The 27,409-nt window shown below is 42.1% G+C and overlaps 1 protein-coding gene and 1 pseudogene across 1 annotated transcript in view; one reads left to right on the top strand and one right to left on the bottom strand.

Annotated features, from left to right (window-relative positions):
- Positions 1-7,401: 7,401 nt before the first annotated feature.
- LOC119795207 lies at positions 7,402-23,649 on the top strand (annotated as a pseudogene).
- The window catches only part of ap5b1 (adaptor related protein complex 5 subunit beta 1), a 7,237-nt gene continuing 3,391 nt past the window's right edge, over positions 23,564-27,409 (bottom strand). The window contains exon 3 of the mRNA XM_038302944.1: positions 23,564-26,123. Coding sequence (XP_038158872.1) covers positions 24,231-26,123 — 1,893 coding nt within the window. The 3' untranslated portion in view covers positions 23,564-24,230. The remainder of the gene's footprint in view (positions 26,124-27,409) is intronic.

The following is a 27,409-nucleotide window of genomic DNA, read 5'->3' on the forward strand; positions in this document are numbered from 1 at the left end:
ACAAACCGACCAAAACACCATGCAGAGATTAAAACTCCAGAATGTGAATGCAGACACCTGTCAGAGACTAGATCTATAGCTATTTCATGTAGCCTGAACACCTCATAGGCCAAAATCTCATTAATCCCTTTGGCGGATGGGAGCTTCCTAAGGGGTGTTAGATGAATCATCTTTGAGAATAGGTCCACAATGGTGAGGAAAACTGAGGAGGGCAAACCTGTGATGAAGTCCATGCCTTGTGGGACCAAGGATGGTAATGGAACCGGGAGAGGTGGTCAGCAAGAAGGCTTGGACTGAATTCACAGCTGACATGCCATTTTAAACTCCTTAGTGTTCTCAATCACGGAGGACCACCAAAACTGAGCTTGTATGATCTTTATAGCTTTATAGATTCCAGGATGACATAATACGATGACAGAACATGAGTACTTTCCTCACCAGATGATTCGGTACAAAGATACAGTTCTCAGGACAGGATTCAGGGGTAGAGAGATTCCTGGTGGCATCCCTCATCTGCCTCTCATACCCATCATAGTGCTGGACAGTGTCACGAAGGATGAACTCTTTTGCACGACTAGTCTCATTAATGGGAGGATAAGAATTTTTTTGGTAAGGGGTTCAGGTTTTGTGTTTTTGGTGTATTACAAACAAAAAGTCAACTGACCAAAATACTATCCTTATAGTGCCTCTCTGGGATTGAATATCTTGGTTGTATTCCAGATTCTTGTGATCCACCCCAAATAATGAATGCTTCTTTGGCCCCTTCCAACCAGCACCTCCACTCCATTCTAGGGCTAACCTGGCAGTAAGGAGTTCTCAGTTTTCAACATCATAATTGTGTTCTATGCTGGTTGAAGATTGGACGTGTAGTTTCTTCTTAGAAAGAGCAGGCGAGAAGAGAACACGGGCTTAAGGTTTACTGCATGGGAATAAAAGACTGGCAACAGCCTCCTTAAAGGAATAGTACACCCAAAACATGATTAGCCTTCGTTTTCTACTCACCCCCATGCTGAACAACACCCTGGAGTACTTTTTTGATATCTCAAATGCATCTGGAGATCTGGGAGGCTTCTTGCTATCTGCTGACATTCAAATAATGGAGGTCCATAGACAGAAAGGTCCATAAAAGTCCACAAAAAACGTGTCAATATTCCTCCATACTGCTCGTCCAATGTATTCCAAGTGTCCTGAGTTGGTAGCATCCAGAATTTACTCGAAACGAAGTCATTTAGAATGTTTTTAGAGCATAAACATTAGTGTATAGGATTTCCTGAAAGCGCGCACCTGCGCGTTCCCGACGCTACGGAAGCCGGCAGACCAAACCAGATGAAAGTGCGTATTCAGCGTCTGCTCTGCCAATAATGCAAGCGTAGAAGAAGAAATGTGCTGTTTACCTGTGCAAAGAAAGAAACAACGAAAGAAAAATGTCTGAGGACTTCAGTGTTGAGGAAGAGCATGAGTTCTTTGCTGAGCTGAATGCGCACTTTCGTCTGGGTTGGTCTGCCGCGGTTTCCGTAGCGTCGTGAACGCGCTTTCAGGAAATCCTATACACTACTTATTTCTCTCAGGGCCTCTTTCAACCATTGGCTGCACTGTGGAGAAGTCCAGATCGTCCATTTGGAGATGTGTTTGAGAGAAAGAACCGTTACTTAAAAAAAATAATTATAGTTACTAGTTACTTCTTCCAAAAAGTAACTGAGTTACTAACTGACTTACTCAACAATAAAAGTAACTAGTTACTAGTAAAAGTACCTATTGCTTTACTTTTGCGTTTCTCGCCACCGTAACCCTCACCACCCGGCCCCCACCTTCTCACTGTGTGTTTCCAAAGCCAGCTGAATAGAGCGGACGACAAAGACAAGAACCTGCAGAGAGTTTAGCATTTATTGCAACTCAGCGTAAATGACATCAGGAGGAACGCTATCTGACGGGTCTATAAACCCCGTCAGATAGCGTTCCCCCTGCTTAACATGGGGGAACGCTATCTGACGGGTCTATAAACCCCGTCAGATAGCGTTCCCCTCATCTTAACATGGGGGGTACGCTATCTGATGCGGTGTAAATATCATCAGGCTGCATTACCTCTACTCATGGGTGTGAAGTTTTTTAACGGGGCGTTCAGATCTGGTGAGTGAATGAAATTAATAATTCGGTATGTCTTCTGAATTCTGCAATCCTGTGTGTTTGGGTTGTTTTAGATACTCCATCCATCCATCCATCCATCCATCCATCCATCCATGTTTCTCCCTTTCTCCATATAGGCTAACATTTGATCGTTCTCGCTCTCCGTAGTTCTCCTGTGGCGCGAGCACAGGCCGGCTGTTGCGCGCCTTTAGCGAGCATGCGCGTTTCCTGTCGCTTGCGCGGTGGATCTTGTCGCCTGCGCTGTGCGGAGATGCAGGGGAAACCGTATCTGATGGGGAAACGCAGCTCGACGTAACACCGTTATTTCCATCTGCTGCTGGAGTCCTCCTCACTCTCCATCTCTCTGTGTGTGCTGTACGTTAACACCCACCAGCGGAAACACCCACCTACCCAACTGACAGACGGAATCTCTCTATACATCAGCCATTCTCATCCTCCCCTCTCTCATGACAAGGCGCGCACGAGTAAAAAGGTTAATTGTGCGACCTGAGTAACGCGCAGTAACTGGGTGTCGGCAATGGCAACTGCGTTATGGTTACAGTCAAAGTAATTAGTTAGATTACTCGTTACAAAAAAAAGGTAACAGCATTAGTAAGGCTGTTATTTTCAAACTGTTAAACTGTCTGAGAGCCATTAGCAGACCTTTGGCTTTGTCAGAATATTGACCATCAGAGAAAGCCATGAGCTCCAGGACATCTCCGGGATTTCAGTGACCTTCACACTACTGAAACAGCATTATGAACTGAGAGCCATTTCCCTGTGGCAGGGTGAAATTCAGTTGGGGTTCATCCAGCTCTTTCTGCAGTTCATGCAGCTTGTTGCTTCTGCTAGCAGTTACTGAAAAAACAAAAACAAAAAAGATCTCAAATCCTGCCGAAACCTGTTCACCTGTGGCACAGATTTGGCTGCATCACTAGTGCAAGTGCAATACGATTAGCTGCACAGTGCACACCCATCTGTTCTGAGTCATGACCGCAGCTCCATCTGTATAAACAGCTGCAAGTTTCATCATCAGCAATAGTATCTTTTCTTCCATCATCACACTTCCTGAACATTTTTGTTACAGTCTTGTTGTCATCTATTTACCTGACATACACAACTGGTTGCTTGGTGTTGCCAATATCAGCGGACTCATCTAGTATTATTAAAAAAAAGCACAGGAAGTCTTTGCACAGCCCTGTTCCAGAAGGTTTCTCTCAATTGCTTGTTGCATTTCTGATGTTTGCTTTTCATTAATGTAATTACCATAGCTTGATGTTTCTGTGTTAAGATCTTTGAAAGCAGGACACTCCATTTCTTTCATAATTTAACCAGAGGGCAACATTTTCCTTTGGCCATTTTGTTTTTTTCCCTACAAGGTAAAGCTGGGCATACACTGTTAGATTGTTGCTGTATATGAAAGGGGAAACAAGCAGAAAACCTGCTGAAAGGGCTTTGGGGAAGGAGATAAGCTAAATCAACAATTAAAGGGAAGAAACACAAATTTAAGGATGAGATGAAGGTTAGAAAAGAAGAAAAATATAGAATAAGTTTTTATATATACTAGAGAAAAGGAGTAATGAGGAACAGGAGGCTTGGAGAAAAAGAAAATGTGGATCATTTTTTATTGACTGCAGCTGAAAGAGAGGATGAGAAAAGTAATTAGGAAAACAGGTAGAAAATAGAGTTTAAATGGAATATTAGCAACAGATTGTGATTGGAAGAAAATCAGGGTTTTTTAAAATAAAACACTGTTTTAATGTGAATATTATGCTAAATAAAAAGTAGATATAGAAGGTGGAACACATGCAGGTACACAGTCTGTACAGTAGGTGGCGGTATGCGCCTTTATGTTCTTTGCTATCTGCCTAAATGAAGAGAAAAGACAACTTTTCACTGTTTCATTAAGTCATGTAAAAGCTTCTATTTGTCACTGAATAAAGTTAAACAAGAAGAAACTAAGAAAATCATCTGACAGATTGTTATAAACATGTTTATTATTTTTCCTTTTTAATTCTCCATAACCTTTAATCCTCCGCGGCCATTTGCATCCTGATGCCTCATTAATAACTTTCTGTATTGTTTCGCACTTTGATCAATAAAGGGGAGAGAAAGGAGCTCCAGGCTGCAGACATGCTCCTCATTTATTACCGGCAGGGGGCAGCAGAACAGAGCAGAGCAGCAGAGAAGAAGAAAGAAGAAGTAGAAGAAGAAAGCAGTGTCATTACCCGATCCGTACCGGAAGCACGATCCGTACCATCAGCTCATTTGTGCGTGCGCAAACAGAATAACTTCCGGTGGCAATATTTCCTTTTTCTTACTTTTTTATTCTTTTGTATTTTTTAGAGGCATAGGTTTCTTTTTGTATATCTTTGTATTTTCGTCAATATTGCATTTTCTAAAAATAAAAAAACAGAAATACATAAAAAAGTTCAATCGCCTTGTGATAGTTACTTTGACTTCTCTGAGCATGCGCAAATATACGTTTCTCAAATAAAAAAATAATAGAGTGCATTCACTCTATTATCATAGAGTGCATCAGATAAACGTTACGCAATAATATATTCCCAGACTGCTCTTAGCATGTCTGATGATGACGTCAAGCAATACAATGGATTGAATTTAAAAACTATCCATTTCTTCCAGAAAAGTCTTCAATATTGTCTTTACGATGTAGTTTAGTATTCTTTAATTTTTTAAGGATATAAATAAAGTTTTTTCAGTACCGTAATTACATAATTTTTTGGCGACCCGGAAGTTATTCTGTTCGCGCAGGCGCAAATAAGCTGATGGTACGGATCGTGCTTCCGGTACAGATCGGGTAATGACAAGGCTGACGGTTAGCTAAGAGGAGGATAAAATGGACCTAACAGTAGCTACGTTTACATGCGCAAAATTTCCCCGATCCGATCCAAACCTTGGTTGATCGGAAATTCAAAATCTCCGTTTACATGGACACTAAATGAAATGATCCGATCATGACGTGTGTATACATGTCAGAGATGGGGACTCGAGTTTGTGACTCGTACTCGAGTCGCACTTAAGTCGCATATTTAATGACTTCAGACTCGACTTAGACTTGCATTTAAAAGACTTCAGACTCGACTGAGACTCGTGATTTCCGACTTGTGAACAATATTTTATTCCAGTGTAAAAACACTTATTCAAGTGTTTTTTGTTTTACTAACTTGACTGATCGCCGCTCGCCTTACCCGCACACAGAAGAAAACTCAAAGACCCAAACCGTGAAGCACTCAAGTTCAAGTGTTTTATTTATACAAAAAGCCACAGCAAAAGTGGCATAATAAAACAGTCCTTTTCTTCTCCTGATAAAACCTAAAATTCAAGAGTTTTCCTTAAAAATCAGAGGCTGGAAGTTGGGCTCCGCTTGTTATGCTGCTTCAGGTGCGAGTGATCAGCCTGGAGCACCCACTGGCTGATCAACAGACTCTGCGGCGCTCCAGCACTGTTCCACTCCCTGGCATGCCACACCCCTTTCCAGACCGATCCAGCTAAAAAGAGAAGCAAGGTGAACGCCAGCATCCACGCGGCAAAACCCCGTCGGAAGATATATTCCTGTTTATGCTTTAAGCGAGGGGGAGCGCTACTTACAGGCGAGGTTCCTCCACTGCCCTAATACTCCTTACTGGGCCATCACTGCGCACGGATCCCGCCTGCATATCCCCCAGCTGCGCATCCGTCTCTGTCACCTGCAGATTCTGTTCTCCTTTCCTTCAGACTCCTTTTATGTCGGCTTTAATCAACCCTTGCTCACACCTGAGCGCAGCAATTACGCAGCGCAATTAATGCACTCCGCCTCCTCAGACAACTACTTCAGTCCAGTGCGCATGGATTGTCACAAGGGAAAAACAAACCAAAACAACCCAACATGCAGGAAAAATTAAAAAGTCTAAAATAAAGGAAAACAATCATATAAAAAAGAAACATCAAAACATGCAAAGCTCAAGAAGAAAATACAAAGAAAAACAAATCATATCTTCCTCTCCAAACATGCAAAGCATAAAACTAACATTAAAATGAAAGAAAACCATAAATCATATTTTTCCCTGTGCAACACACTGACGTCACTGACGCAACAGTACGCGGACGGCAGGATTGTGATTGTTTGTTTTTTCCACAGTCCTCATTTTCAATAAAAGAGCAGACATTTACTGCTAAAACTAGAAAAAGTTGTAACCACAAATGTCAGGAAATACTGTAAGAAAATGCAAAATTTATCTGGAAAAAATTTTTGTGTGTGCTTTTTTTAATTGTATTTTTCATTTAGCAGTTCAAGATAATGATAATTCCATAGATATAATAGCGACCATTAAGCTATACCGTCTCAGTGACGAAGATGAAAACACAAGGAGAAACAAGCAAGCACAAAAATTATTGCACTTTTTTAAATTAATCAAGTGATTAGAATTTTTTGTGCGATTAATTGATTATTGCGACAGGCCTTCTCAAGACTTGAGACTTGACTTGAGCTCTCAAGACTTGAGACTTGACTTGGACTTGAGCTCTCAAGACTTGAGACTTGACTTGGACTTGCAAAAAATGACTTGTGAACATGTCTGATACATGTACCAAGCGTTGGATCAGATTAAATCTTTTAAGCATGCGCAGAACTTCCTGCCAAACTTGGCAGTTCTGTCTGCGTCTGGTTTTTGGGAGGCCTGACAAACGATGCGCTCGGAGCGAGCGGAAAGAAAAACGGAGAGAGGAGGAAAAAAGTGCTTGGCAGCGAAATGTCCGAGAGAAAATGTAGAGAATGAGCGATTGAACCGGCGTGGGAGAGCGAGTGGGCTGTGGAGAGAGAAAAGAGGAAGAGGAGGAGGATAAATTCCTGCTTCCTGCAGCTTTAAATGAACTTGAGTGTATAAGTCGGCGTTCCTAGACTCCCCCCGCCATGTTGTTCACAACAAGAGCGAGAGCGACCGGTGGTTTCCTGTTGTTGACAAGGCGGAAAAACGTCACGCTGACGTCGCACACATGCGCAGTGAAGATTATTTTACTCTTAAGATCCGAATGGGTGTTTACATGGACGGCAATCAGAATGGCGATCGGCAAAAACCACCTCTCTCTTTTGGAATTAAATTTATATCCGATCGGACCGAATCGGGTTAGAATCTTCAGTCTGACATGTTTACATGAAACATTTTTGATCTGATCAGGCCTTCAATCCGATTATTTGTGTCCATGTAAACGTAGCTAGTGAGCCTCCCGCTGCAACCAGGAGCCCAGACCACAGGTAAGCAGCTCACCTGAACCGGAATGACGCTGAAACATCACCATGGTTACCAGACCGGTTCTGGCTGGAAGGGGACGGGGTGATTGCTGGGTTCAGCCGGTAATGGCTGGATGACAGTCTGACGGTACCACCGGTACCACCAGTACCGGGTCTGACCTGGAGCCACTGTGACTCTCATTACAGGAAGTTTTATGGTTTGATTAAATTCTACAAACTGTTTCTTATTTACTGAAAGTGTTTTTCTGTAATAATGAGCGGCAGTTCAATGGAGGATCGGTTTATAGATCAAGTAATCATGGGGGGCTGGGTGGGGGTCTGTGGGCCTCTGGTTGGTTAGCAGAGGTTACCATGGTTACTAGGAGCTAACGATGCTGGAGGGCCCTGTGTGTGTGTGTTACAGTGCAGCTGGTGGAGAGCAGCCCGGCCCCCAGCGGAGTGGAGCTGGTCAGCTCCTACCAGACCAACAGCCTGGGAGACACCATGGACCTGGTGGCGCTGGCCCAGCAGGTCCAGAAGGTGAGCTGTGGGCTTACTGGCCGGCTCTCGGTACCGCTTCTCCTCCTGAAACCATCTGCATGTCTCTCAGGGAGACGATTTTGTAAAAGCTAACGCCTGCAACAAGCTGACGGTGATTGCAGACCAGATCCGGTACCTGCAGGAGCAGGCCAGAAAGGTAGCGCCATCAACCCATACAGGAGTTCTGATCACACGGACCTCAGCTGATGGTTCTGCTTGATGCTGCTTTCAGGTTCTAGAAGATGCCAAAAGAGACGCTGACCTCCACGGCGCTGCCTGCAACATCGTGAAGAAGCCCAGCACCACGTATTACCTGTACCAGCGTCCGTCTGGACAGAAATACTTCTCCATCATCTCCCCTCAGGTTAGTTCTGGCTCCTCCCACAGGGGGACCTTATCTAATCCGGCCCCAAGGGGGAGTCTGTGCAGGCGGATCACGTGACTCGCAGTGTGACTCGGCAGGCCTGTTTATGTAGCGCTACCGCTGAAGGTCAAAGGTCATGCAGCCGTGAAGGAACTGACAGATCAGCAGGCAGCTGAACTCAGGCAGTTTGGTTCAGAATGGACCGGTTCCTCCCGCTCCATCTGGGTCCATCAGAAGGATCGCTGGAGGAAAGACGTGTCCCTCAGAGTCCGTCATCTTCAGACAGGTTTTCTGTCTGGTTCATTCAAGTCCACATCTTTGTTTAAACAGTAAAACAAAATCAGTTGAATTAGTGTTTAGTTTAAATATTTAGGTCAGAGGTAACAGACCGTGGTCCGGTTCATGACCCCATTGCTGGCTAACTTCACTTGCTCCTCTTCTCCTGTTAATACGGTAAAGCCCTGGGGAGCGTCCGGCTCCAGGCTGCACGTGATCCAAATGAGCCAATGAGCTGTCAGTCTGGGTTGCTGCTGCTACTACTTTTAGACACAGCAGGCAAACCTGTGGCAAGCCGGCCGATGGGAAAGAAGGAGAAGACCATGAGAAAAAGAGAGCAGAGAAAGTGTGGACTGCTGGAAGAACTGCGGTGAACTGGTGAAAGAAAAGTGAAATGGCGTGCTCAAAGATGACCCTGCACATTTAGAGGATGTTTGGCTCAACCTGCTGCTGTGAAGCAGGATTCTCCACCATGAACAGAATCAACAATAAATCTGGATCCAGGCTCAAAATGAGCTCCTTGATATGTGCTTGAGAATGGCTTAGTCTCTGGTTAAACCCAGGTTTAAAGCCTTGCAGGGCAGCCTAAAGCCCACTGCCAACATTAAAGGAATCGTACACCCAAAACATGATTAGCCTTCATTTTCTACTCACCCCCATGCTGAACAACACTCTGGAGTGCGCGCCTGCGAGTTCACAAGCCTACGGAAACCGCGGCAGACCAAACCAGATGAAAGTGCGCATTCAGCGTCTGCTCTGCCGATAATGCAAGCGTAGAAGAAGAAATGTGCTGTTTACCTGTGCAAAGAAAGAAACAACGAAAAAAAAATATCTGAGGACTTCAGTGTTGAGGAAGAGCATGAGTTCTTTGCCGAGCTGAATGCGCACTTTCATCTGGTTTGGTCTGCCGAGGTTTCCGTAGACTCGTGAATGCACTTTTAGGAAATCCTATACACTACTGTTTATGCTCTAAAAACATTCTAAATGACTTCGTTTCGAGTAAATTCTGGACACTACCCACTCAGGACACTTGGAATACATTGGACGAGCAGTATGGAGGAATATTGACACGTCTTTTGTGGACTTTTATGGACCTTTCTGCCTCGGGCGCCATAGACCTCCATTATTTGAATGTCAGCAGACAGCAAGAAGCCTCCCAGATCTCCAGATGCATTTGAGATATCAAAAAAGTACTCCAGAGTGTTGTTCAGCATGGGGGTGAGTAGAAAATGAAGGCTAATCATGTTTTGGGTGTACTATTCCTTTAAGACAGAAAAAAGAAAGAAAATAACAAACGCTCAGTTCAGGGGTTTGAGAAAATCAGGAAATTGTCTTTATACCAAACTGAATGATTGTTGTTCTCTACTTAATAAAAAAAAAACACTTTAGGTTTTAAAATGGAAACATTTTCCTATTTTTTATATATATATTAATTTATTTAAATATTCAATGTGTAAGATGGATGCATAAACACCTCATTTTATTTCAGTGTTAAATTCTGTTTAAAGTAACAGATTATAATAAAAAAAAAGTCTCCAGACCCTTTCTAGTTGATGATTTTCTTTATGTGGACCCCACTGATTTTTAATTGGTTACCCCTGATTTAGTTGTTAGAATTTAAACGTTTCCTCGATTCTGCTTTAATCATAATCAGCATCATAAGAGTGGAAATTAATCCCATGCCTGTCTAATAATTCTACCGATTGGGAGCATATATATCGTAAAGTTCCTAGCACTGATCCCTGTGGTGCTCCACATATAGACACCTGTGGAAATAAACTGATAACACATTTAATCAGGCTAATTAAAGGCTTCACTACCATCTATCCTGTGTTTATTGGAGCTTTTATTGCACTAATATTCCCTGCCTACTATTTAGTAGTATTATTAATAATATTATTGATGCTAATGTTAGCTATATAGTAGGCAGGAATATTATTGATGCTAATGTTAGCTAAATAGTAGACAGGGAATATTATGGATGCTAATGTTAGCTATATAGTAGGCAGGAATATTATTGATGCTAATGTTAGCTAAATAGTAGACAGGGAATATTATTGATGCTAATGTTAGCTAAATAATAGGCAGGGAATATTATTGATGCTAATGTTAGCTAAATAGTAGGCAGGAATATCATTGATGCTAATGTTAGCTAAATAGTAGACAGGGAATATTATTGATGCTAATGTTAGCTAAATAATAGGCAGGGAATATTATTGATGCTAATGTTAGCTATATAGTAGGCAGGGAATATTATTGATGTTAATGTTAGCTAAATAATAGGCAGGGAATATTATTGATGCTAATGTTAGCTAAATAGTAGACAGGAATATTATTGATGCTAATGTTAGCTATATAGTTGGCAGGAAAATTATTGATGCTAATGTTAGCTAAATAGTAGACAGGGAATATTATTGATGCTAATGTTAGCTAAATAATAGGCAGGGAATATTATTGATGCTAATGTTAGCTAAATAGTAGACAGGGAATATTATTGACGCTAATGTTAGCTAAATAATAGGCAGGGAATATTATTGATGCTAATGTTAGCTAAATAATAGGCAGGGAATATTATTGATGCTAATGTTAGCTAAATAGTAGGCAGGAATATTATTGATGCTAATGTTAGCTAAATAGTAGACAGGGAATATTATTGATGCTAATGTTAGCTATATAGTAGGCAGGGAATATTATTGATGCTAATGTTAGCTATATAGTAGGCAGGGAATATTATTGATGCTAATGTTAGCTAAACAGTAGACAGGGAATATTATTGATGCTAATGTTAGCTAAATAGTAGACAGGGAATATTATTGATGCTAATGTTAGCTATATAGTAGGCAGGGAATATTATTGATGCTAATGTTAGCTAAATAGTAGACAGGGAATATTATTGATGCTAATGTTAGCTATATAGTAGGCAGGGAATATTATTGATGCTAATGTTAGCTATATAGTAGGCAGGGAATATTATTGATGTTAATGTTAGCTAAATAATAGGCAGGGAATATTATTGATGCTAATGTTAGCTAAATAGTAGGCAGTGTCGCTACCCGATCCGTACCGGTAGCACGATCCGTACCATCAGCTCATTTGCGCCTGCGCGAACAGAATAACTTCCGGTGGCAGAATTTCCTTTTCCTTACGTTTTTATTCTTTTGTATTTTTTAGAGGCATGGGTTTCTTTTTGTATATCTTTGTATTTTCGTCAATATTGCATTTTCTAAAAATAAAAAAACAGAAATACATAAAAAAGTTCAATCGTCTTGTGATAGTTACTTTGACTGCTCTGAGCATGCGCAAATATACGTCACACAGCGTTTATATTTAAATTTGTTTAAATATTTGATTTACTCTGTACTTAACGATGCACTCCAGCAGTACTGATCCCACAATGGATTCATTTGCTACGTTTCATGACCTGCAGTTTTTCATTGATAAGGGAACATTTCCCGAAAATTTGGATTTTTATTCCAGCAAAAAAATAAAAAGGATGTCTCCACATTTTCAAGTTAAAGGTAAGAAAATTAAAAAGTAAAACCAGCCAGAAAAAATATTCATTTAATAATTATTTAGTTTATAAGTCCATTTAATGTTTAAATAAGAATGATACATTTTTTTTTGTCCCTGGGAAAGCAGTCTTTTCAATTTTAAATCCAATATAGAATATATTTCACATTTAAGAAGATTATGTTCTTATTTCTTTCACTTTTTATTCTAGCAAGCATGTTACGGTCAAAGTAAAAGTATATATTTAAAATGTTAAATGCGATAATATTTTTTTTTTTTTTTTTTTTTTAACTTATTTTTTATTGAACATTTCTGAACACATACAGTGGAGAGGCAATCATACATTCAACTTCATAAACAATGTTAAACAGCTGTGACCATATTTATCTGGGTACAAGAGTGGTATTCTCCTTGCGCCTGTAGTCGCTCCATTTTTCCCATTTAACAACGAATTTGTCCTCCTGCAATCTCAGTCTATGTGTGATTTTCTCCATTAGAAAAATCTCTTCCACGATGCTCAGCCACTGCTCCGTCGCAGGGGGGTCCTGTCTATACCATAGTTTTGTGATGGTTTTCCTAGATGCTGAAAGTAAAATTTTTACCAAGTATTCATCGTCTTTGTGAATTACCTCGTGTGTCAGGCATCCTAGATAAAGTATTTTACAAGATCTGGGTATTCCATAGCCCAGTATTTTTTTCAGAATAAGGCAAACATTACGCCAGTATGTAGTTAGCTTTTGACACGTCCAGAAAATGTGCGTATGGCCTACATCAGTCTGGCCACAGAGTCTCCAGCATGGCTGTGAACTGGATAGCATCCGGGACCTGACCTTTGGTGTTATAAAAAATCTAATCATGTTTTTCCAGTTAAATTCCCTCCAACCACGAGAGCAGGTGGCCGTGCACTGCATTTTACAAATTTTAAACCATTCCTCTTCGCTTATATGTTCCTTTAATTCGTCCTCCCATTTTTCTTTAATGTAGATAGTAGATGTCTTCCTGCCTGCCATCAGTCCCTGGTACAGTGCCGAAACAATTCGTAATTTATTCCCCTCATAGGTTTTATGAAATATCTCTATTATTTTACTTACGTTGGTTTTTATCTCTTTCTCATAATAATCTTTTATTTGCAGGTATCTATACTGGTCTTGGTCCTCTAGTTCATATTTTCTCTTTAAGTTATTGAAGTTCAGCAGTTTGCCCTTTTCGGTCAAGTTACACATTGCTGTGGCGCCTTTATTTGCCCATTTTTTGAAACCTGTGTCGTAAATACCTGGTTTAAACCTCGGATCCCAAGCAAACCAGCTCAAACTCCTAGTTTCTTTCTCTAGCTTGTATTTATCAATTACTGTGTTCCATATTTCGATTGTAGTTTTAGTTATTGAATCTATCTTATTGCTTAGTTTGCCTAAGAGTGTTTTATCTGCTATTAAATTTTTAACTTCTATGGCTTTTCTACCCAATTCCAAATTTTTCCATTTTGAAACATAGTCATCATTGCACCAACATACCAGAGGTCTAATTTGTGCGGCCCAAAAATATTCCTTTAGGGCCGGCAAGCCCAGACCTCCCCTATCTATTGGGAGCTGAAGTGTTTTATATCTAACCCTAGGTTTCTTTCCGTTCCATATAAACCTTGAAATCCATCTGTCCCATTCTACAAATTGTTTTTGCGGGACAGTCAGCGGCAGGGACTGAAACAGGTACAATAGTCGTGGTAAAATATTTATTTTAATTATCTCCACTCTAGAGCTGAGATCCAAGCCAATGTCCATCCATCTCCCTAGGTCCTTCTTAATATTGTGGTTTATTTCTAGGTAATTTGCATCATAGAGTTTATCAATTGTTTTGGTTATGTTTAACCCCAAATATTTTATAGATTTTTCGTTCCACTTAAGTTTGTAGGTATCTCTTATTTTCTGCTGCGGGGAGTAATTTATTGTTAAGATCTGTGTTTTTTCCACATTAATTTTGTATCCCGAGAGTTTCCCATAGTCGTCGAGCAACCTTATTGTTTTTAAAAACATTTCATTTGGGTTTTTTAAATAAATCAAAATGTCATCTGCAAACAACCCTATTTTATGTTCCTCCCCTCCTATTTCCACTCCTTTTATTTCCACTTCCTGCCTAATCATCTGAGCTAATGGTTCTATAAAGAGTGCAAAAAGACTCGGTGAGAGGCAGCATCCCTGTCTTGTTCCTCTCTCCCGTGTAAATCTGCCTGACAGGTTGCCATTAATCTTAATCCGTGCAGTTGGCTCTTGATAAATTGATTTAATACAGTTTACAAATGTCTCATTAAATCCAAATTTTTCTAAGACCTTATACAAAAAGTTCCAATTGACACTGTCGAAGGCTTTTTCCGCGTCTATGCTAATTAAAACTGCCTCCTCCCCACTTCCCTGCAGATGGTCTATGATATGAAGAGTTCTCCTTATATTGTCTTGTGTTTCTCTTTCCTTTATAAAACCAGTTTGATCCTCATCGGTTAAATCCTGCATTAAATTTACCATTCTTTTAGCTATGATGGAGGAAAACAGTTTATAGTCTACATTTAGTACCGATATCGGTCTGTAGTTTTGGCAGTATTCTTGGTCTTTGCCTTGCTTTGGGATTACGGAAATAATGGCTTCCTTCCAAGAAGGGGGCATCTTGCCGGTTCTGAGACTATAGTTAAACGAATCATATAGTAGTGGTGTTAATTCTTCTTTGAAGGTTTTATAAAAAGAAGCCCCTAAACCATCTGACCCTGGTGACTTTCCTATTTTAGTTCTGCCAATTGCCTTTGTGATCTCTTCTTCTGTAATTTGAGAGGTCAGTGTCACATTTTGTTTTGTTCCTATCGCTGGTATATCCAGTTTTTCCAGAAAATTATTCAACTCCTCTTCCCCAGCCGATGTTGGTTGTGCATATAGATTTTTGTAATATTGCTCAAATGTTCTTTGTATTTCTTCCTGTTCATATAGGATTTTATTAGAAAGTGGATCTCTTATTTTATGTATGTTACCTAATGTTTGTTGTTTCTTAATGCGCCTAGCCAAATTTTTGGTGGCTTTCGGTCCCCCCTCATAGTACTTTTGTTTAGTAAATCTAGCCTTCTTTTCTACCTCCTCCCATAGATTCTCATCCATTTCTTTCCTGGTTTCTTTAATCAGGTTAAATATGTCTGGGTCATTTGTTTGGTTATGTTGTTGTTCGAAATCTCTTAGCTTCCTTATTTGTTTATTGTATTTTTCTAATCTTGCTTTTTTCATAAATGCTGTGTAAGAAATCATCTTCCCCCGTATTACTGCCTTAAGGGCATCCCAGAGAATTACTGGGTCTACTTCATCATTATCATTTTCCTCTTTATATCGGATTATCTCCTCTTTTACTTCACCAACTAAGGCCTTGTTATTTAATATTCCTTCATTTAGTCTCCATAGAGTATTATTCTTTTGGCTGTCCAGATGGATCACAAGATAGATTGCGTTATGATCGGAGACATCTGAAACTCCAATCCTACATTCTTTCACTCTGTGCAGTTCTCTCTTATTCATTAGTATATAGTCAATTCTGGAATAAGTACCATGTGGTATTGAGTAATGAGTATAATCTCGGTCTAAGGGGTGAAATTCTCTCCACACATCTACAATTGCCGTTTCTGAGATCATAGTATTCATATACCTACTGATTTGTTTTTTACAGTTTTTCTTGCTTGTAGTATCCATCTTATAATTTAACACAGCATTAAAGTCCCCGCCACATATCAATATTCCACCTGCTTCCAAGATAATGAGATCAAATATTTTCTTATAAAGTGCTTTGTCACTTTCAGGAGGGGCATATACATTGAGTAGTGTGATTAACTGATTTTCCAATTTGCCCTTTATCATTAAATATCTTCCTTCTTTATCCCCAATTTCCTGCAACAATTCAAACTTTACACTATTGGAGATTAATGTCATAACTCCTCGTTTATGCCTTTCTCCAAAAGAGGAGGAAAATGAGTTTCCATAGCCTAATTTTTTGTACTTTCCATGCTCTTTTTTTGTTAGGTGTGTCTCTTGTAAGAGAATGACTTGTACCTTTTCTTTTCTAAATTTGTTTAGGACCTTATCTCTCTTTTTAATATTATTTAAACCATTGACATTCAGTGATACCACAGTTATAACCTTAGACATTGTTTGTAAATCTTGGTTTGAATCCTAGCCTCTCCACTTGAACTATGAACAAAAACTAAACTAACAAAAAATCTGAACTCCCGACTGAATATGGGCCTTATTCCCAAGAGGCCCTGTCCCCCTGCTGGAAGGGGAGGGGGGTGTCCTTTTATGAAGAGGGCCCCCCCCCTAGTGGTTTTGGGCGAACCTATATCGGGTTCCCCCGACCTGCTAGGCGAGTCCAACAGTCCCTTATTTGGTGGGTCTCCCTGTCGTTGTTTAGTCAAACTTTAGAGAAGACTATAGTCTCTCCCATCCCCTTTCTTTAATGGGCAGTTAAAACCCCTGTTACCTCCACGGATTCAGTGTCCTCCTCTTTGAAATTCCTGCAGCCGTTCCCTCGCTCGGCTACTCGCATTCTGATCAGGGCCCGTAGCGGTGGTTCCGTCGTCCGTCCCATGCTTCTTCCCGATGCGCTGCCAAGGTGCCGCCGTCCGGATCCTTTCCTCGGGCGCAGGTCCGGTGTCGCTCTTGTTCTCCGTCTCCAGCCCTCGTCTCCTCAGGTCCACTGCAGCTTCCTCGGCGCTGTTGTAGATCTTGGTTCCGTCTGACCAGTGAATCCGTAGTTTAGTCATTGGCGTCTGGAAGCGGATCTTTCGGTCTTTCAGAGCCTTTTTAATCTGGGAGTAGGATTTGCGTTTTTCTATTACCTCGGTGGGGTAATCATGGTCGAAAAATATCCGCTTCCCTTCGACTTGGATTCTCTTTTTCCATGCTTTTGTCAGGATTTCTTCTTTGGTTTTGTAATTAAGGAAGCTAACCACTATGGATCTGGGGTTAGCTTCGGGTGGAGGTTTCTTTCCGAAGCTCCTATGGGCCCGCTGGATCTGCAACTCGGTTCCGACCGGAAGTGCTAGCTCACGGTGTAATAGCTTCTCCACCATTTCTTGCACTAGTTCGCCGTCTTGTTCAACAACGTTGTAAATTCTCATGTTGCAGCGTCTGCTGTGTCCTTCCAATTCCGTTAATTTCTCTTGTAGTTTTCTTTGCTGTTTTAAAAGGCTCAGAATGGCGTCCTTCGCTTCTGTGTTGCACTCTTCCAGCTCTGCTATGCGGCCCTGCGCCTCAGTCATGTCTTTTTGTTGTTTCTGTATTTCCGCATCATTCTGTGCCACTTTTTTCTTAATTTCTTCTTTAAAGCCCATAAATTCTCGCTTCACCTCCTCTTTAAACTCGTCTCTGAATTTTGTGAGGTTCTCCTTCATCTCCTTTTTAAAGTCTCGGATTTCTGCCGTGATATTATGTAGCCCCTCCAGCACGGCCTGTAGCCGGTTGGAGTCGCCGCTTTCTTCTTCCATTTGCTCAGCGTCAGGGTCGTATTCTTCTGCCATTTTCTTCTTTACGCTTCTCTGCTTACGTCCTCCACTCATTTCGTGTCTGGGTACAATTGTATTTTGAGCAATTTCTTTGAGTTAGGGAGGTTTTTTGTTTCTTCGACAAGGGAGCTCGAACTTATGCTGCCATCTTGCTTCTCGTCCAAGAGCGACTCTGCCGCGATAATATTTTTTACAATTTTAAAATATTTATTTATATATTTTATCTTGTATGCTGTTTGGGTTACTGCATTTCTCTGGGATGCACAAAAATATCTGTATGCTTTAAATTGTATGTCTTTGCATGAAAAAAAAAACATAAAATATCCTCCTGAGACCCGGCCCATTCATTCATGTCCATTATAGTGGACATTTTGTCCACCTGCATCTCTCTTAAGTATCTGGAGTTACCCTATCAAGTCCTATAGTGTTTTGTAGAGGACATCCTGGGCTTTCCAGTGATGTGTCATGTGATAGGTTTGCATGCTGGGAACTTTACTTTTTTCCTCTCACAAGATGGCAGCCATACCAACAACCACATTTTATGGAAAGAGGAGAGGGAAGTCAAATATTCTTTATCTATTGCTGTTTTTACCATGATAATTATACATATTCGTGTTTATTAATGTGTCATCAACAATATTATTACATCTGAAAACACTTTAATTATTTATGTTTTGAAATAACAGTCATTTAATTAATGTCAACTGTAGTGGACACCAGGACCATTTTAATGTATTTAATGACTGCACATGGTTGTAGGAGACAGAAGCGAAGCAGAGAGGATTCTGTACCGGATGATAGAGGGAGATTCAGATTTGGAGCTGTCAGATGAGGAAAAGGATGAGAATGAGTATCAGCCTGTAATAGGGGAAGATAGTAACGAAGATGGAGAGGAAGAAAATACAGGAGAATCTGATGAGACAGAGTCAGAGACAGAGAGGGAGCCGGAAAGTCGTCGTCCACTGTGGGCCAGGACAAACTTGTATGTTTTATTTAGTTTCAGGTTAATGTAATCAATTTTATTATCATGTTACTGCAGATTATTTTAGAATTTGTAGTCTGTATAAAAGATGTTAAATGTATGCAAGTTGCCTAAAAAAATGCTTGTAAGATTGGTCAATATTATATCCATGACACTGAAATTATGGCACTAAACAAAATTGATGTGTAAAAAAATGTAGTGTTTTATTAACTTTATTTTTTTCCCATTCCATTATAATAGATTCACACCTGTGCTACCTGGGCTTCCTGCCTATCACAATGACCCTAAAATTTGTGAATACTGGAGTCCAATACAGTACTTTTGACAGTACACTGATAAAAAATGTTTGAAGATCTGGCAACCTTTACAAATCACAGACTGCTGCAAATTACAGGAGTGTCGCTGAATACTACTGCCCAAGAAATAAACATTTTCTTTGGTGTATCAGTCCACATGGCCTGCCTTGGCTATCCCAGAGTGAAAATGTTTTGGGCTAGAAAAACCAAAGTACCAGTCATTAGCAAGAAGATGACAAGGAAGAAGATGACAAGGGACAGGTTCTACAAGCTAAGAAGGTCACTTAAGATTGTCAGTGACCTGGATGTGAGTGAAGAGACAAAGAAGTCAGACATTCTTTGGAGAGTCAGACCATTGTTTAACCATGTGAGGCAAGGTTGTCTCAGCCTTCCAAGGTGTGATAAAGTGTGCATTGATGAGCAAATCATCCCATTCACAGGCTGTTGCCCAGTCAGGCAGTATGTGCCAGGAAAGCCAAACCCTACCTGCCTGAAGGTCTTTGTGCTTGCCTCTCCAAATGGTCTCATCCTTGATTTTGAGGTTTATCGTGGCAAGAACACATTCAGGGGCCAAAGACTGGGAGTTGGAGCTGCAGTAGTTTTGCGAATGGTCGCGTCTGTTCCTCGAGGAACTTGTGTGTTCTTTGATCGATACTTCACAACAATCGATCTCATGGACGCTTTGCTGTCAAAGGGTCTTCCAGCAACTGGAACTATTATGAAGAACAGAATTCCAAAGACATGCCAGCTACCAGCAGATAAACAGCTGAGAAAGGAAGGGAGAGGGGCTTCAGTGGTGTTGGTCAGGAGGGAGCCAGAGCTGGCACTGATGAAATGGTTTGATAATAAACCAGTTCTGATTGCCTCCACTGTCTATGGCAGAGATCCAGAGGATATCTGTAGCAGATAGTCCAACAAAGACAAACATCATGTCCCAGTGCGACGGCCAGCAGTAATCAGAGAATATAATGACAACATGGGTGGCGTAGACCTTTGTGACAGAATGCTGAGCTTCTACCGAATGTCAACCAGGACGAAGAGGTGGACATCACGTGTGATGACGCGTTTCTTTGATGTTGGCATCACAAATGCTTGGATTAAGTACAGGTCTGACAGTATAGCGCTGAATCGACCAGCTAAAAACACAGAGCAGTACTTGGACTTCAAACTGCATCTGGCTGAAGAGCTGATGGATAGTCCAGCATTTCATGACAGCAGTGAAGACAGTGAGGAAGAGTATCAGCCACCAACCAAAACAAGGATGCCACAACCAGAGCCATCTGTACGCAGACTATGAGCTAGACACATGGACATAAAGCATGCGGAAAGATGCAGGAACAAGGGCTTATAGTCTTATAGTTTACTGTTGAACTAAATACACGTATTTTTGCTGTTGCAAGCAACAAACAAAAGAAGGATTTTACAGAATTGAATCTGTTTTTATCAAATGTCAAAGTTCTTAGGTAAATATCACTTTCAAGACATAATCTTTCTTTATTTCTTTATTTCTTAAGCTTGTTCTATTTTCCCATGAAAATCGTCCTGTTGTCCTCCACAGTGGACATGCCATAAAATTAATATTAAAAATATATTTAAAAAAATTAAAATTGTAATGTGTTTTTTTAGGTCCAAATACATGGGAAATCACACAAAAAAAGAAATTGGAAAACATTTTTTTTCTTCGGTTCTCAGGAGGATAAGTTTTATTTATACTGTTTTCATATCATTCCATCCAACCATTCTTCTAACAGACAGCAGACTCTTCTACGTTGGTCCCAGACGGCAGTTCATGCGGCTTGTGGTACTTTCTGAGAAAGAAAGAACATCTGTCTTGATGGAGTGCCACAATAATCCTGGTACTGGCAACCACAATGGCAGGAGGGCCACTCGAGACAGGGTTATTGCTGGGTATTATTGGCTCACCATCACAAAGGATGTTGATGAATGGGTAATGTAAAACAAATTGTACCATAAAAAATTCCTAGTTGTGAACTCCTTCACTAACAATGGCAATAAACCCGATTCTGATTCTGATTCTCTTTTGAAACTACAGAATTGAGTCACGTGTGTGTATATATATACTATATAGTATTTTACGTTTTTTTTATGTACTTTTTTCATACTTTAGGGACAGACACAGACCCTGAGGGACTTGCATAAAGCATGGGACTGGATTCAACAGCACAAAGCCTTATTCCGTGGGGAAATAGGAGAACCTGAAGTCTTACAGATGACCAAGCCCAGGCAGAAAATGGCCCTTGAAGGATACAGTTCTGCAAAGGATCCCTTCTTAATTTCCTTCCAGTATCAGGAAGACATGGAAATGTTTTACATCAACTGTGTTGATGTAATGGGACTAAAGGTCAATACCATGTTTTGCGAGTATAGTTCTTAGAATGTTTGTATAGTCAGTTCTTAATAAGTTTTAAAGGTTTTCTTTCTCTCTCTGAATTATTTTATTCTCTGCCCAACTTTTCTAACTACCATTTTTTAATAATGTATGCTTTGGCTTTGTTATGTGTTCTTTGTTCTATTCCCTGTTTGGTTTTTGTAAAAAAATAAACAATGTGGGCATTAATGACGAGGTCTTCTCCTGTTTTTGATGTGTACACCAGAGGGCGCTAAAATATCAACTGATAACTTTAACGTTCTTAAAAAATCTATTTTATACAAGAGTATTTGTGTTCAAGTTTATTATACAACTTTATGTAATGTAAAACATTACAATATGGATTATATATATATCTATATATATATTGTAGTGGCAATTGTTTGTCAAACCAAACATCCAATAAAATTCCAATAAGCCACTATAGGCACTGGGGTCACGTTTTCTTGACGCAGGCAAAAGAAGTGGAAGTCCAAACTTGTAGATGTTTAGTTGATTTATTTCCTATATTTTGTCACATTACAGAGTTCACACTTTCCTTGCTCTGTCACCTATCTTGCACTGGTAAAAACCCATAGGCCCCTAACCCAAATGCCTGCTGGTCCTTACCAGGCTCCTACAATTATAGAAAGTGGACCGCCCACATTTCTTCCTGTTTTACATAAAATAAATAAAGAAAAATAATAAAACAACAAAAAATAGATGCACAAAAATGCAACAATTAACCTATAAATTAAGTCTGTAAATAATACAAAAAATATATAAGTTTAGGAATTAACACAATTCAAATGGATAACATATATATGTGTGTGTGTGTGTGTGTGTAAACAAAATTAATGTTATTAAGGAATAAAATACTTTTTTTTTCTCAAATAAAAAAATAATAGAGTGCATTCACTCTATTATCATAGAGTGCATCAGATAAACGTTACGCAATAATATATTCCCAGACTGCTCTTATCATGTCTGAATGGATTGAATTTAAAAAGCATCCATTTCTTCCAGAAAAGTCTTCAATATTTTCTTTACGATGTAGTTTAGTATTCTTTAATTATTTAAGGATATAAATAAAGTTTTTCAGTACCGTAATTACATTATTTTTTGGCGACCCGGAAGTTATTCTGTTCGCGCAGGCGCAAATGAGCTGATGGTACGGATCGTGCTACCGGTACGGATCGGGTAGCGACAGGCAGGAATATTATTGATGCTAATGTTAGCTATATAGTAGGCAGGAATATTATTGATGCTAATGTTAGCTATATAATAGGCAGGGAATATTATTGATGCTAATGTTAGCTATATAGTAGGCAGGAATAGTATTGATGCTAATGTTAGCTATATAATAGGCAGGGAATATTATTGATGCTAATGTTAGCTATATAGTAGGCAGGAATATTATTGATGCTAATGTTAGCTATATAATAGGCAGGGAATATTATTGATGCTAATGTTAGCTATATAGTAGGCAGGGAATATTATTGACTCTAATGTTAGCTAAATAGTAGACAGGGAATATTATTGATGCTAATGTTAGCTATATAGTAGGCAGGGAATATTATTGATGCTAATGTTAGCTATATAGTAGGCAGGGAATATTATTGATGCTAATGTTAGCTATATAGTAGGCAGGGAATATTATTGATGCTAATGTTAGCTATATAGTAGGCAGGGAATATTATTGACTCTAATGTTAGCTAAATAATAGGCAGGGAATATTATTGATGCTAATGTTAGCTATATAGTAGGCAGGGAATATTATTGATGCTAATGTTAGCTATATAGTAGGCAGGGAATATTATTGATGCTAATGTTAGCTATATAGTAGGCAGGGAATGTTATTGATGCTCAGTGTGGGAACCCGGCTCACCCATTTTCCTTTCCCCTGAAGGAATGGGGACCCAGCTGCCCTCATCCCTTCCTGGGGGCCTTCAAGCTGCAGCACGACATGTCCTGGACCCCGATGGAGCAGGTGGAGAAGAGGGAGGCAGAGATTGCCATCATGGACAAACTGCTGCGCCAGCAGACAGCCTTACCTCCGTACACCCAACTTCAAAGGTCTGAGTGAATGAAGGCTGCTGAACGGACCAATCAACGATCGGTTTACTGGACATCTCAGTCCACACTGGGCCAGACACTGCTTTCTTCTGCTGCTGCTATGTAGCCTAATGGCCTCGTTAAAGTCTGTCTTAGAAATCACTATCAGCATTTTTACTGTTCTGAAAGATGGATGGTCCTGATAAAACCCAGCGGATCAGAACCAGCAGACGAATCCCAACCACCTCTGGACCTGCAGCTCAGAGGTTCCTCAGGGGCTCCAGGAAACATCACATTTTCTCACCTTCAATAAAATGATTTATTTTAATGTTTGAGACCTAATTTTCTATTTGATGGATGATTAATAAAACAGAGAACAAACTGACAACACATTTATTTATAGTTTAGTTCTATTAAGACCTAAAGCTTATAGAAAAGCAACATCAAGCTTTTCTGCATGAGTCTGATGAAGCAGTAGGTCCAGTCAGAACATCTGCTACATCTTCAATGGACAAACAGGCAGGTGGTGGCAAAGCTGCTGGAGAAACAAGAGGTCTCACTCTGACATGAACTGTGTCTCTGCTGCATTTCTGGGTCCTTTGTTCAGAGATTTTCACACAGTCCAGTTAGAGTAGAAATACTTAGGAGAATAAAAAGTAGAGCTAGAAGGTCTCCATTAAACACATGAAAAATTCACCATTTAGGATGAAATCAAACTATACAGTTTAAAGTTCTTAAATATTAGTTTTTATCCCAGAGGATAAATTAGGTAAGTGTGAAGAATACGGCTTCTGCTCTACATCTGAACATCTGCTCCAACAGCAGAGTAGATTTCCTCTTTTCATTGATTCTGATCAGAATCGTCTAAAATATTTCGCTGTCTGACCGAATCACTGGAACCGAGACAAGAGGGAAAAAAAGACGCTTCCTGAGCTTTAATCTCTGAACCAGTTGGATCAGAAACGCTCTATGACCGGTGTTCTGGTTCTGATCCCAGCTGTCTGATGGCGGCTGTAGAGGTGACCTCCAGCAGGTAATCATTGATGTGAGGCAGCAGCTGGCGGTCGTCGGTGGCCATCTTAAACAGCGTGGCGTCGTCCTCCCTGCTGATCTTCAGCAGCACGTGAGAGCGTGGTGGAAGGAACCAGAGGACCCTGAAGCCGTCCTCCAGGGACGAGTCGGACAGCAGGAAGGGCAGGAAGTGTGTCTGCAGCAGCGCTTTGAGGTGGGCCTCCCCCAGCTGGCAGCAGAACAGACTGACGGCCCAGACCCCCGCCTCAGACTCCGCCTCCTCCCACAGCGCCTCAAACACCGCCACTCTGCTGGCTCTGCTCCAGGTGGAGGGAACAGGAAGAGGCAGGAAGGTCTGCTGGAAGGCCACGTGGAGGTCCGGCATGTCGGAGTGCCAGGTGAGGCCGTCCTTGGCGGTGAAGATGGCTCCGACCCGGATGGTGGTGGGATGCGGCCGTCTGGGCTGCAGGGTCAGAGTCAGCTCCGGCGGCGGTCTCTGTCTGTGCAGGAGGGGGACGCTGGCGTCCGGCAGCGGGTGGTAGTGGTGGTCGGTGAGGCGGAAGTGGAGGCGGATGCTGAAGAGCTGCTCAAAGAGCGGCTGGTGGGGCTCCATGAGGGTCAGCCGGTACCTCAGAGGGACCAGAGAGGCAAAGCCGGTTTGGCTGAACTGGGACCTGTAACGCTGCACAGCTCCGTCTCCCACATCTTCATCAGCATCCGCCTCCTGCAGCGGCCCTGGCCCAGCCTCCATCAGCCGCAGGACAGCTCGGTCCGTCTGGTGGACGCTCAGCGCGTTGGTGAGCCCCTCGCTCTCCGCCATGACGCAGGACAGCGCTCGCTTCTTGACCTGACCCTCCGCCGCCCCCTGCAGCACCGCACTCAGCTTCTCTCTGGACAGTGTGGTGAGGAGGCTGAAGTAGAGGCGGGCGTGGTCCTGGATGTCGCTGTCGCCATAGTTACAGGCGAGGTGCAACAGAACATCGGCCAGAGGACCAAACAGAGAGTCCAGGCTGGGATGTAGCAGCACACGGCGGCAGACGCCCAGCACGCCGTTACCCAGGCACCAGTTGCCGCCACTGCACAGCAGGGAGGAAGTAAAGACGGCGGACAGGAAGCGCAGGGTGCTGCACGGCGAGATGTTCCCTTCCTCTGCCGCCCGGGACAGAACCTTAAGGTGGCAGCTAAGGTCTGGGAGGGTGAGCTGGCCCCCGGGGGCCCCAGTTATGGCTCTCTGGAGGCCCTGCAGGAGCCCCACTGCCCAGTCAGACTCTGGCAAGTGGTCTTGTGTCCGGTCGGCCAGGTTGAGGATGTGCGGCGCCAGCAGGGGGTGCTGCAGGTAAAGCTGACACAGCTGCTGGCTTAGACGGGCCGAATAGCGCTCCACATGGTGGAAGTACAGCAGGAAGAGGAAGGCCGCCCTGAAGAAGGTCACCACTAGGTCTCTGCTGCCCCCCCTGTCCACCATGTGAAGCAGCGCCCCCAGGAGGTCATAAATATAGGCCAGCCCCCCGCCCCCCTCCTCCTCCCCGTCCTCCAGAAAGACCAGAGCCTGCAGGTGGAGTCGGGCCAGCAGGGTGGCGCTGTCGTTCAACACAGTAGGAAGCAAGATGGAGGCCAGCTGGGGGGTCAGCAGCACAGGAAGGGCCTCGTCGCTGTCCCCGCAGCTGATTGGACGGTTCTCTGGGAAATGCAGGATGCAGTCCATGTAGAAGAGCCTTTCTGACGCGCTGAGGACCGGATGCTGCGACAGAACCAGCAGCCGCTTCAGGAGGAAGGCTTCGTCTTCGGCGCTGAACAGGCTGTCGGTGAAGGCGCACTTCATTAGCAGGGTGACATGGAGGAGCGCCACCTGGGGGAGGAGACAGCAGAGACATGTCAGCCAGAAGCAGAGCAGACTGCTGAAGACCTTCTGATCAGGACCTTTCATTCAAAACAAACTGTAGTTAAAAGCCTTCAGCTGATCCAAAATGCTGCAGCCAGAGTTCTGATGAAAATGAAAAAGAGAGATCATATCTCTCCTATCCTGGCTTCTCTTCATTGGCTTCCTGTTAAATCCAGAATAGAATTTAAAATCCTCCTTCTCACATATAAAGCCTTAAATGGCCAAGCTCCATCTGATATCAGAGATCTGATTGTTCCTGATGATTGTTAAGGAAAGCTTTAAATAACTTCATAATGTTAATGTATTAAATAACCAGGAGACACGACGACAGATTCTGACAGAAATTATAATCTCACTCAGATCAGAGAAGTTGCTCGGAGTTCCAGAAAGGAACGTTAACCAACCGGTCCCACCTGGTTGGCGTTCACAGTTAGAGAAGCACTTTGCTACTTTGACTATTTGAGATGATCTAACGAGTACATTTCTACATTGTGAGACCAATAAAGTCAATCAATCAACTTTATATAACCAGTCTGTCACATGGCTCCAGACATCAGTGGCTCCAGGCTTATCAGAATATTCCAGAGTTCCAGATTGAAACCCAGAAAAGATCCACTCTGAGCCCATAAATTTATTCCCGTTGATAATGAAGATGATAAGTGAATCCTGACAGAGGAACTGTCCTAATTAAATAAACGACTTGGGAAAACATCAGTTCTGACACACAGCGGCCCCTGAAGAAGGTATAAGGGCCCCGCTTCAAAGCAGCTGCATTCAGATGGAGCACATCCGCCATATTTCAGGGAGCATCAGGTCTCAATCAGGGAAATCTTCTTGAGTAAAGCAGTTTGGTCTTTGATGGATTGATCCAGCATCCAGCGGCCATTTCTGAGCACATCGGTTAAACTGGATGCCAGCAAAACCAGAGCTCCACCAGTAACAAAGTTCTCCTGTTGCAGAGCGGATCCTCATTATTAACCGTCACCATTTCAGAGAGCTGCTGGCTTTGCTACCATCACTGTGAATGAGCCCCCACGCCAGCTTCCCCACGCCAGCTTCCCCACGCCATCTTCCCCACGCCAGCTTCCCCACGCCAGCTTCCCCACGCCAGCTTCCCCACGCCAGCTTCCCCACGCCAGCTTCCCCACGCCAGCTTCTCCACGCCAGCTTCCCCACGCCAGCTTCTCCACGCCAGCTTCCCCACGCCAGCTTCCCCACGCCATCTTCCCCACGCCATCTTCCCCACGCCATCT

This window comes from Cyprinodon tularosa, unplaced genomic scaffold (assembly GCF_016077235.1).
Source record: "Cyprinodon tularosa strain WSP-4 unplaced genomic scaffold, ASM1607723v1 ctg1133, whole genome shotgun sequence".
NCBI classification, from domain to species: domain Eukaryota; kingdom Metazoa; phylum Chordata; class Actinopteri; order Cyprinodontiformes; family Cyprinodontidae; genus Cyprinodon; species Cyprinodon tularosa.